The sequence below is a fragment of the Sprattus sprattus genome (assembly GCF_963457725.1).
Source record: "Sprattus sprattus genome assembly, chromosome: 4".
Lineage (NCBI taxonomy): Eukaryota > Metazoa > Chordata > Actinopteri > Clupeiformes > Clupeidae > Sprattus > Sprattus sprattus.
In genome coordinates, this window is record NC_137923.1 from 38,327,102 (window position 1) to 38,339,219 (window position 12,118).

General features: G+C 43.5%; 1 protein-coding gene across 2 annotated transcripts; it reads left to right on the forward strand.

Moving 5' to 3' along the window:
- The first annotated feature begins 3,992 nt into the window (after positions 1-3,992).
- cacng6a (calcium channel, voltage-dependent, gamma subunit 6a) lies at positions 3,993-11,459 on the forward strand. 2 transcript variants are annotated; one of them, XM_080837111.1, is made up of 5 exons: positions 3,993-4,130; positions 5,638-6,069; positions 6,777-6,851; positions 9,437-9,574; positions 10,005-11,459. In XM_080837111.1, exons 2-5 carry the CDS (start codon positions 5,673-5,675, stop codon positions 10,223-10,225), a joined length of 831 nt encoding a protein of 276 aa, XP_080693237.1. In that variant the 5' UTR covers positions 3,993-4,130; positions 5,638-5,672; the 3' UTR covers positions 10,226-11,459. The 2 variants fall into 2 exon arrangements, with proteins under 2 accessions (XP_080693237.1, XP_080693238.1); XM_080837112.1 differs by having other exon boundaries at positions 4,004-4,130; positions 5,641-6,069.
- The last annotated feature ends 659 nt before the right edge of the window (positions 11,460-12,118 follow it).

Sequence of the window (12,118 nt, forward strand, 5' to 3'; positions counted from 1 at the left end):
ATATCAAAGTATTGCCCAGCAGTACTTTTTGTAGTAGTATTGACTGTACTTAAAATGAATATCACAGGTAGCGACTTTTTAGAAAAATATCAGAGAAGGAAAAGATCAGAAGTCAAAGCATGCTTCCAAAACATTTTTTTATGTATTATTAGAACACTGCCAAATAATTGCTGTAATAAAATCTGTTTATTGACAGACAATTACCATTTAACATAAAAATGCTTTTTGAAATACTGTAAGAGCACTGAGTGTAGGATGTATTTTTTCCCCCTGTTGACTTGCCCTTTGGGCTCCTGCCAGTACAGTGCTAGAGAAATCAAATGTATTATTATAAGTATAAGTATTTGTATAAGTGGTAGTAATAGTAGTAGTAGTATAAATTGTTATTATATATATATAGTATGTAAAGTATGTTTTCTGCTAGCATTCCCAAAACAGCCCTCATGTCTACTACATTGGTGACGTAGTTTTGAGTTTCTGGGGTCATTCTGAGTGTGTGTGTGTGGAGGAGTGGTGTGGAGTGTTTTTGCGTGTCTGTGTGTAGGGGTGTGTGTATGTATCTAGAGTAGTCTGCTCCACTCTAGTGCTGAGGAGTCACACACAGCCTCCCAGAAGTGAACACTGGCTTCTCTGCGAGCCTGCATCTGTGGGCGAGTGTGACAGGGAGAGGAGAGATGATGAATATGCATGAGAGAGAGAGAGAGAGAGAGTGTGAGAGAGAGAGAGAGAGAGAGAGGTGGATAACAGGATAGTATGTGGATGATAATAATAGAGGGAGGAGAGAGAGAGTTTGTGGAAGTAGAGAGAGTAAATACTGCTCATTGCAAGCAAAGACTAATAGGGCAAGAGATGAATATGACTAAATGACGAAGGACAGAGAAAGAGGGGTGAGAGAGGTAAAGGAGAGAGAGAGGGGTGAGAGGTAAAGTGGAGAGAGAGAGAGAGAGAGAGAGAGGGCTGAGAGGTAAAGTGGAGAGAGAGAGAGAGAGAGAGAGGGCTGAGAGGTAAAGTGGAGAGAGAGATCGAGAGAGTGAGCTTGATGACTAACTGCTAAGATTCTTTTCCGCTGGGCATTCACTGACAACTATCCCTCGCAGTGTAATAATCCCCTTATCTCTCTCTGCGTCAGACAGGTCCTTAATATACTCATTGAGAGAGAGAGAGAGAGAGAAAGAGAGAAGGGGGGTATAGAAAAACAATTGACTCAGATAGAGGGGGCAATATAAAGGGGAAGAGAATGTTTGTGTGATGTGTGTGCGTTTATCTAAAAGGAACGATGGAAGAGGGTTGGAGAGATGTGTGTTTGTGTGTGTCGGTTAGACTGAGAGGTAGAGACAAGGAGGCATTGCATTTCTGCCGGATACAACACATATCAGCAGAGAGAGGAGATAAAGGACAAATACACCACACTATACTTCCACACTCACACACATACACACTCACACACATACATTTACAAATACACACACACCACCGGTACATAGCATCTCTGGTCTATAGGAATATTCCACCTTAAGACCTGCCTTCCATGCAGGTGACGCCCCCTAATGGCCAGTCGTCACTGCAGCGTGGGAGAGAGTGACGGTGTGACTTCTATCCCTGGGAGCCATCGCAATGCAGAGCACATCAGACTGCAGTAGACTGGAGTCACAATCTTTTTGCCTTTCTCCCTCTCTCCCTTTACACACACTCTCTCTCTCTCTCCCTTTACACTCTCTCTCTCTCTCCCTTTACATTCTCTCTCTCTCTCACTCACTCACTCACTCACTCACTATTTCTCTCTCAGTTTTTCCTTTAGTGTTTTCCATTACTTACTGCTTGAGACATACACACACACACACACATACACCCTCACACACACACACACACACACACACACACACACACACACACACACACACACACACACACACACACACACACACACACACACACACACACACACACACACACACACACACATACAGCCACACACACCCATTCAATGACAGAATGTTTTCCCAGTACAATTGTGCCCCTTTTAGAGTATCAGTGTCTCACTTTGTAGCAAGGAGCCCACTGTAGTTTCCCCCCAAAGGCATTCGATGAGCTGAAGATGGCCGGGATCAGAAAAGGCCACATAGTTCACTTCCATGTGTGATGAAGTGGAAGGCCCTATGGCATATGTTTGTCAACAACACGGAGCCTTGACCTTTTCACTGGCCTTTCCAAATGACCCTTGAGAATGCGAAATCAAGGTTTGAATCACAGCCTTCTTGTGTGGACTGTGAAACGATAAGTGTCGAGTGTTTCTGCTGGCAAACCGAAGCAGTGCATGGGAGAGAGTTTCATTACCTGTGGTGTCCAACGCTTAAGATGGTGGGACACTGGACAAGCAGCAACCTCAACCTCTTGTACAGTGTTTGTATTTCAAAAAGCAATTGGATATTATTCTGTCATTTTTTTTCTTTTCTTTAGTACAATATAATTATTTGTGAAATTACATAATTTGAAATTTTCTTTGACTATAAATATTTTATTTCCTCTTGATTTTTTAATACATTTTCATTTTTCATATATTTTTTATATTATTTATGTTGTCACTTAATTAAGGTTGAAGTGTCTGCTAAAGACCCATTACGTAATGGCCTCAGCTTTGGCCTGTTTCTTGAGTCTAAGTGTAGCCTATTTCCTGAATGAAATCTCAGAATTAACAATCTGTAAAAAAAGACCAACTCTATGTCATATGATTCCTCTGTGCAAGTAGCACCATGGCTTTAACAAAGTGATTACTACTGCTTTCAGCCTTCTAATTTGTTTTGATGTTTTGGATGCAGTGAAAGGCCATGTGTCTGTGTTTCAACATGTTGCATTTGCACAGACATGGAAATATTTAAGGATATTTGTGCCCTACCCTTCACTTAATACTTTCACAGGGCTTCTGTATGAATGCGTGAAATTTCAGAACTGTAATGGCTTTAGCCTTCATCCTACGCCAGAGTGCATAACTCATCTTTATATAGCAACTTTACATAGCTGACGTTGCCAGAGGACCTACAATCTCCCTCAAGGGCACAACCGCAATCAACGTACTCAAATTTCTGTTTTAGAATAAGACTTTCTCCTCTTGTGGCTGTGCTCAGACAAATCATAGTTGTGTTTAAATGCTTAAAATGCTGAAAAAGACAAAAAAAATCAGACTCTCTTATTTTGCTGGTGTTTTTGTTGTATTTGCGCCGATTAATTGTGCATTCTTTGTTTAAAAGGATTCCTGTGGTAACTGTGAGAGTTATCAACACTGCCTGCTAATGGACTGAATATTAACCAGGATGCTTCAAGAATGTAAAACCCAGCTCACTACCACCCCCACCCTCTCTCTCTCTCTCTCTCTCTCTTTCTCTCTCTGTCTCTCTCTCAGGCACACACACACTGTGACTCTCACTCACACACACTCACTCTGACTCATACAGACACAAACACACAAACACTCATACAGGAAGAGAGCAAGAAAGAGAGAGAGGGTGTGGGAGAGTGAGAGAGAGAGAGAGAGAGAGGGAGTGAGAGAGAGAGAGAGAGAGAGAGAGAAAAGGAGAGTGAGAGTGAAATGGAGAGAGGAGAGGGAGCTCGCCGTGGTCCTCTTACGCAGGTCCCTGTCATTAACAGGTGTTTGTCAAAAATAGAGTCCCTCTCTGTCCCTCCGAGTCCCCCTTTCACACACATACACACACACAAGCATGTACGAGCACACACACAAAAACATAAACCCGCTATCTGATATGGAGATCATACGATGCTGCTTCTCACAAATACACTTTACAACAGCCTGTAAAAAGGTATGATTGCCTGATTAACAGACAGGGGGGGGGGGCACCATTTAGGACAAATAAAGCTTCCTGTGACAAACTGGGAGGGGCATGTGTACCACAGCAATGCCATGCTGGTCTAGCCCCCACCCTCTTTTACCCTGTCCATCTTTCTCTCTTTCTCTCTCTCTCTCTCTCTCTCTTTCTCTCTCTCTCTCTGTCTGTCTTTCTTTCTGTCTGTCTGTCTCTCTTTTTTTCTTGCCTCAGTTTTTCCCTTCCTCACTGTCTCTGCAGTACCCTAAGAGTCCCTCGCACTGCGGTCCCAGCCACACACAACCAACCAAACAGGTCAGCAACTCATTCCTCAACAACCGGTGTGTTTAATTAGACCGAACCCTAGCTCTCTCACACAAATAAACACTCTCTGGCATGATCTGTGCATTGTTAACCCTAAAACACACAAAGTTGCTCGCTGACTCTCTCTCTCACACACACACACACATCATAGGCTGCTGCCTGCTGTTGTTGCTGCCACTGTTTCTGCTGCACGTGATCTAGACTTACTCGAGGTTATGTTCCATTTCAATGGATATTTGCTGATATTAATGTGAATATTTTATATGCATTAAGCTATGTCATTGCACCAGCTGAACTAAGTAGAGATACTGTACTGCTAATGCGGCCACTGTGGACTCACATCTGAAGTAACGGAGGAGACTGTGCCGTAACGTTGTGCCATGTTCAATAATTAGAGCATAATTAACAGAGATAAGGTCTGGTAAAGGACAACTCACAGTACTCATTATTTTCTGCCTCATTACACAAGGGACTTGATTGCCTTGCTGTTTTTTCTACCATATACAATGATAAGTAGTGTCTTCAGGGAACAAGTTTATGTTTATGTGTGTGTGTGTGTGTGTGTGTGTGAGAGAGAGAGAGAGAGAGAGAGAGAGAGAGAGAGAGAGAGAGAGAGAGAGAGAGAGAGAGTTTCAGTATCATTATTTTTGTATGCAGTTACTGTTGCCAAGCACATACAATTATTTACGGGTGTGTATATCAGTTACCTCACTGGATATGGCGCCGAGTCCATCTGCCGCGCCTGTTTTCTCACAGCCAGACGGCCACACACCACACACTACATCTACAGTCTCTTAAAAGTGTAAAGACTCAACCTAACACACTAACACCAGATGACCTTAGTGATACGTATCATTTGCATGCATTAACCGCCGTAGCATTTCGTCTGTTGTACAGAGTGTCAGAGTGAATGGCTCCCACATATTTAGAAGGTTATCTGTCATAGGCTTGATCTATTACAGTCAAGTCAACATGATATCATGACTTAAACATGAGATAAGGTATTGCACAATCTTCAGTCAAACATGGAATCTCTTGGGTAGAGGCACATGGTGTATGTATGACAAGGAGCCAATACTAATGTTGTGACAGGCATAAATTTGGTGTCAGTGCCTTCCTGATTTAATTTTACCGGAATGATCTCTCTCTCTAACTGTCCCTCAAACACACAGACCCACACATCACTCACACCGTCACTCACACGCACAGACATACACACATGTACACTCACATGCACAGACATACACACATGTACACTCACACGCACAGACATACACACATGCTCTCGTTCTCTGTCTTTGGAAAAGGAGAGACGACTGACAGTTGCAAGGGTGCAATAAGGTAACAGCACCTAGGGCCCCTGTTGCCTTTATAACCATCCGCAAATCCATTACCTCCAATCAAATGTGGCTCCTTACTTAAATGACACATTTGCAAGCAAATTCTCTACTCTCAAGTCCTTTCAGGTGTATCTTCTTTGTCTCATCTGTGGCTCCAGTAGGTCTCACTTGGCTCTCTTTGAGACAACTCAGCATGTGGTCCACCTTCTCAACCCAAGAGGAGGACGGAAGGCCGCCTGGGGCCGGGGGGTTGAACCCGGGTCCTGCAGGGGTTAAGGTGGCGATGATCGGGAGCCGTGGGGGGCCCAAACGGCGGGCGCGCACCAGCTCCACCTCCGGGGGCGACATGAGTGACAGCCAGGAGGGCAAGGTCAAGCTGGCATTCTTTGTGGCGGTCGTGGGCATCGTGCTGACCATTCTCGGGGTGGGCACAGAGTTCTGGGTGGAGCTGGCCCCACCCAAGAGCTTCTCCAGCAACCACACCTGTCTGGTGGCACACTACGGCCTGTGGAAGAGCTGCATCAAGTCCCTCTGGGTGGCCGACGTCGACCCTGAGAGAGAGAGCTGTGGGCCTGCGGACCTGCCAGGAGGTACAGCCCGGCCCACTTCAACCAGCAAACACGTTGTGGTTATGGACTAGTAGTGCATGAGTGTAACAAAGGCAAGCAGTCCTCCTTGTGACCATACATTCAATCTGATCTAATCATTCAGTAATATACAACTAATTAACATAGCACTAATAAATATGTATATAATTCATATAGTATAATGCCATTCAGAATGCCTGGTGCTTTTGGAACCAGCTGTGCTTCAAAGCCAGTGGGAACAAGGCAGCAAGGAAGATTTCAGATGAGGAGGACTGGGCAACCCATGCCGTAAAAAAGCAGCATGTCTAATACTAATGCATGGTTCAGTGCATGTTCCTGGAAGAGATGACAGAGAGAAGTGTACATTTGGGGGCATATTTATGCCAGTTCATCCAAGTGCTGTGAACTTGATCAGACCTCTTTTGTCAACTGCTCACAGCTAAAGCAGACTCACTACAACAAACCTGCCTGCAGTCACACATACTGCATGCATCAAATATGAGCACTGCTAATGAAACCCTGATGCAGTGTAACGTGTGTGTGTCTGTGCGTGTGTGTGCATGTCGGTGTGTGTGTTTGTGTGTGTGTGTGTGTGTGTGTGTGTGTGCATGTCTGTGTGTGTGTGTGTGTGTGTGACTAGTTGCACTGCTGTGCCCTTTACCTTCCCCTACCCCTCTCTCTCTCTCTCTCTCTCTCTCTCTCCACACGAGAATCTAACTGCACCTTCTTCAAGTTCTTCACCACCGGAGAGAATGCAGTTCTGTTTCAAAAGACGACGGACAAGAGTGAGTCAGCCAGCCTTCCTCTCCACCTCTCCATCCCCCTCCCCTCCCCCCTCCCTCTTTTACTCCCACACACATCCACAGACACACATATCTTTCATTTTCTCTCTCTCTTTTTCTTTCTCTCTATTTTCTCTGTCACCCCTCATACTCTCCATCTTCAACTGTGGATTTTTCAGAATAAGGGTCTTGTCAAATTGGTCTTCCGACTTCAACCTAGTCCCTATCACTAAACACCAGAGAGTGTAGGTCTTTCTGACACTGCAGAGAGTCACATAATGACAGAACGAGGACAGGAGGGATAAAAGCTCTACCTACAGCATCATCACAGGGTTTGGTCCACCATTTTGAGGACATGAAATGTAAAAAGCATGAAATGAAGTGTGGTGTTTATTTGAGCAGGTTGAAATTAGAATTTCAGGCCTGAAATGATGTTTCTTATCTATCTATGATTATTTGTACCAGTTCCTAGCTATCTATCTAGACCAACCTATACCTTTACCTTTCTATGAAAAAAAAAGAAATGTAGATTCCTTCCTCAGTGTGGGTATGCAGCTTGTGAGTGTCCATAACTGTCTTAGGCAAAGTCAATAGGCCCTAATACATGTGCCAATGTGATCAGAACAGTTTATCGTATCGTATTCGCGTGCAGGTGTGAACATTTTCAAGGGAAACGGCTCTTGTCGTTACGTGTTTACATGTGCAAAATGTAAAGCGTTTACATTGCCTCGGGCATGCGCAAAGACCACGGAGATGTGCTCCCACCTGGTTTGTTTACTAACAACATCAACGTGGATCCGCATCGTGCACAGGCAGTGTAGTGGCTTAAAGTTCCCTTCTTTCTATCAGCATATAGTTCTTAATATTTTCTTTGAATAACCACTCTCAGATGGAAAGAAAACGAGTCTACGCGTGGATGTGTTTCAACAACGGTAGAAAACTGTGTTTGCTCCGTCTTTTACTGAACTCATAATTATATGACAGTGGTAGGCTATTAGTTTCAGTTGAGACACCCGAAATAACTTGCATGCGCAGCAATCCTGAGACGTGATTTTTAGTTTGCACATGAATACTAACGTCTTCTTTGATCCCAGGAAATTTGAGCACACAACCCATCTCCCTTACGGAGATATTGGCGAAAGTTGTTTTACCTACTTCATTGCAAACGTCTAGTTTTGCAAACGTGTCTAGTTTTTGTGCAGTAGTGAATAGAGTCTCAGTCTACTACACCATACATAGCATATCATGTTTGTAGAAAATGATTAAGGTGCAACAAATGGCAATAAGCATATTTAAATTAAATGATTCACATTGCAAGTAAAATGGTGCGGCTGGAGCAGATACAGGGAGAGACAACGGTGACGCAGTTTGGATGTAGCGACAAACGTTTATGTGCTGTAACAAACACTAGTGTTAACCAGTAGGCCTATGTGAGTAACGTGGGTTTTATTAAAACATAGCGTGTGTAATGTGTAGCTATTTTATTCCGTTTATTAACCTTTCCGGCTGTCTGTATGTATTTACTAGACAGCAGTAGACGTAAAGGAAAGGGAATTAACCCCGGCAGCGGAGCATTTTTGGAGCATTTTACTCCCCCGCATTCTCTCTACAAACTTCCATATAGACACGGGATCAGCAGAGGAAAATCTTTGTTTCGTTAGGCTATTAGTTATATTTGAAAACAGCCAGTCATTGTAGCCTACCACTCGTGGAATAAGGAATTTCAAAGAGATGATGGAGTGATTTGACTCAGAAGTGACATTGGGCATTGGCAGCGCGATATGTTCAGAACAACTTAAACTTCTAGCTCAGTAACATCAACAGCTAAGAAAGAAGGTAAGAAAAATAGTCGGAAAACTTTGATTTGCAAGGGAAGCAGGCAAGTGTTGGGGTTGTTACAGTATATAGCCTACAATGTGGTGAAATTTCGGAATTAATAGGCTCGAGTGGCGTTTCCTAAATATGCTTTCTTTCATTTTGCAAAAAACAGTAGGCTATATTACCATATTAAAATGGTGTACCAAATTGCGTTTTATTACTGATAAAAAATTGTAGGCCTACTAGCCTATTGGATCAGTCTCCTTTCAAGAACAGGCAAGAACTTTCTAGCCTCGAACTTTCTAGCCTCCGGTCACCGTCTCCCCCCAGTCACGCACCGACTCCCCATGACACATCGGCCTGATTTGACACGCCCTTTTCTGAGCCGAACGATCGTGGTAAACCACCTCTCTCGAAAGGCTCAGACGATCGGCGGAAAAACGAACAGTTCACATCTAGACCCCTTATACATGAGGCAATTGTAACACGTTCGCGAGTTTCTATCGGTGCAGACGCGATGTAACAGCTTTACATTGACGCATGTATAAGGGGCTAATGTTCCTTCAAATGAGTTTAATCTCATCATGGTTGATACTCAATTCAATTTGTCTAAAGCAATGAGAATACATTGAGTGGGAGCTGGTTGCTCTTACAGGTACTACTTTGCAGAGACTGAGGTCTGAGGTATGAGGTAGCTTTGTGGTTGTTAGTGGAGTGGACTTGATGAAAAAGTGAAGCATGTTGCTGATGCTTGGGTTGATTCCCTACAGGTCTGGGCGTGGCCTCCGGCCTTATGGCCATATTCAGCCTCTTCTTCATGGTGATGGGGGCCGTCTGTATCACCATGGCCATCAGCAAACGTGTGCCCTTCTTCCTGAAGCCAGCCTCTGTCTGCTTCACGCTATCTGGTAAGGAATGCAGCTTCAGCTTAACACCAGTCCTGCAGCTTGCAAAAGTAAACTTTACTTGGACCACTCATACGAAGTGTCATTGTAAACTCATAAGACTGACATAACCTTGACATAAACATGTTATGGCGGATGCCCTGTTCGGTCATCAGTCATCATTTGATTGACCTCCAATGATTTAAGGCTGTCATGATGCCATTATTGGTAATTGTCATTACAGCTGTCAGAATTTTAGATGCCAGATAACAGCCTATCTTACCTGTTACTAAGCTGTTATTGCATCACACTGTCATGGCAATTAGCAAGTAGAGTGACATGACACTGTTTCGTCACTGTACTGACTACTGCCATGATTTTGTTTGGGTATATGGCATGGTGATTCAAGAAAAGAGATGGAACTCTTATTGTGGCTTTCTCTTCTTTATTTCAGGCATCCTGATTTTTCTGTTAATCATCGTTTTCCACCAATCAGTGCTGGTGTTATTGGCGAGTGACCACACAGTGCCCCTGCATCATGAGCTCTTGTGGTCTGTGAGCTGTGTGGGCTGTGCTGGTGCCCTGCTCATAACTGGTGGGATCCTCTTCCTGTTGCTGGCCCTTCCTTACAGTCCCTGGCAGAGGTGCATGCCAAATAAAAACTCGGAGAATTAATACTGTAACACAGGTGGACTTTTATAACTATTTTGTATGATTCTACTTGACGGTGTGAGGTGGCAGTTGAGTGATACCAGGAGTTTGTTAAGAATTTTATTTAAAGTCTTTATTTTAAATCAAGTGATTTTTGTAAGTAACACGCAACCGTACATTCCGTATATCTTATTTGAATGTATGCCATCATGCAAATGTTTGTAACATGGTGGATATCTGTCTTCTGTACCCTCACTGTAAGCTCCCTGCAGTCCAGTTAGACTTTATTTGAACCCCAGCTTTAAAAGGCTTCATGAAGGCTGATATATCCATAACATAAACATGTTATGACAGATACCATGCACATCAAGACGATGTCCAGTGCTTTCACAATATCCTGTTACATGATTATAATTGTTATTGTCATGACAGCTCTCCGAATGTTATATGACATAACAGCTTAACATCACATGCTGTTAAGCTGTCATAGCATCATACAGACATGACAATTACCGATTATGGCGAATGTTATATGGCATAAAAGCTTTACATCACATGTTGTTAAAGCTGTCATAGCATCATACAGACATGACAATTACTGATTATGGTGACCTGGCACTGTTACATCACTGTCCACTGATTGGCTATGACATCTGCCATGACATGGGTATGTTTGTCTTATGAAGAGGGTTCAATTAAAGTGTTAGCCAGTGTGCTAACCATGAGATAAGCTCACAATCCAATCTTCAAACAACATGTGACACTGTACAGCTTTGCTTGAGCTAATTGATATCATATTGTACGTTATTGTCAGTATCTTATATATGTAAAACTTCACTATTCACAATTTGAATTTATTTGAATGGTTTTAGGAATTTTGGATCTCAAATGTCTTATACATGATCAATCTAAGTATTCCAGATACATAACTGTTTGGTTTTAAAGTCATCTTTCATAATACAGTATATAACAATTCACAGATAAAGACAAAATCTTATTAATGTCTTTTGAAATTGCATCGTTCATATAATACAACAGCAACAAAGCACTTTATACCGGTACAATGCAAACTGTATATATAGCAAAGCTTTTACAGCAACATTGCACTTGCAAACTTGCAAGGCATATTTACAGATGTGATGTTCTTGACTCTCTGTCTTGCTGTGATTTGGATGGTTCATCTTTTTCCAATGCAGCCTTGTGAGTCAGGATGCGTCATGAACGATGTTTACATGTGAATAAAGACCCTGTGACATCACCCTTGTTTTGCGGTTTGGCTGATGTTTTGGTAGAGCGCTGCACCCTGTTCAGTAATGGACCACACACACTGGAAAAGCACAGCGGGCTGAATGCCATCTTGACCTTTTTACAGATTCTCTCTCTCTCTCTCTCTCTCTCTCTCTCTCTCGCTCTCTCTCTCTCTCTCTCTCTCTCTCTCTCTCTCTCTGTGTCTCTCTCTCTCCTCATGAGCTTGCCCTAAATTTAGAGCATGGCGAATCGTGCAAAAGTGGGATTTAGAAACACAAACCTGGATCTCTTCCTGCCCACCTAAACCTTTCTTTTCCCACCCTAAACCCCCTCCCTCCAAATACATCTCTCCAGCACTGCAACCACCCCTCCCAACCCTCCCCTCAAATACCCCCCCAGCTCTCTCACTGGTCTACCATTCAATCTCTGCTGGGCCAACCTGACTCTCTGTCCAGACGCAAACGCAGACGCTCGTTTCTCTCCCGTCCATGTTTATCCTGTATTGGGTGTCTCTGAGTATCTCGCGGCTCCTTCCCCCTGCTGTCTTCACTCTGCTGCAATCTCTCTCTCCACTTCTCCAACCTGATACTGGCCATGTCCACCCCCACCCTACAGCTGTTTCACTCTGCAGCCCCAACAGCCCCCTCACGCTGTCTCACTTTCACCATC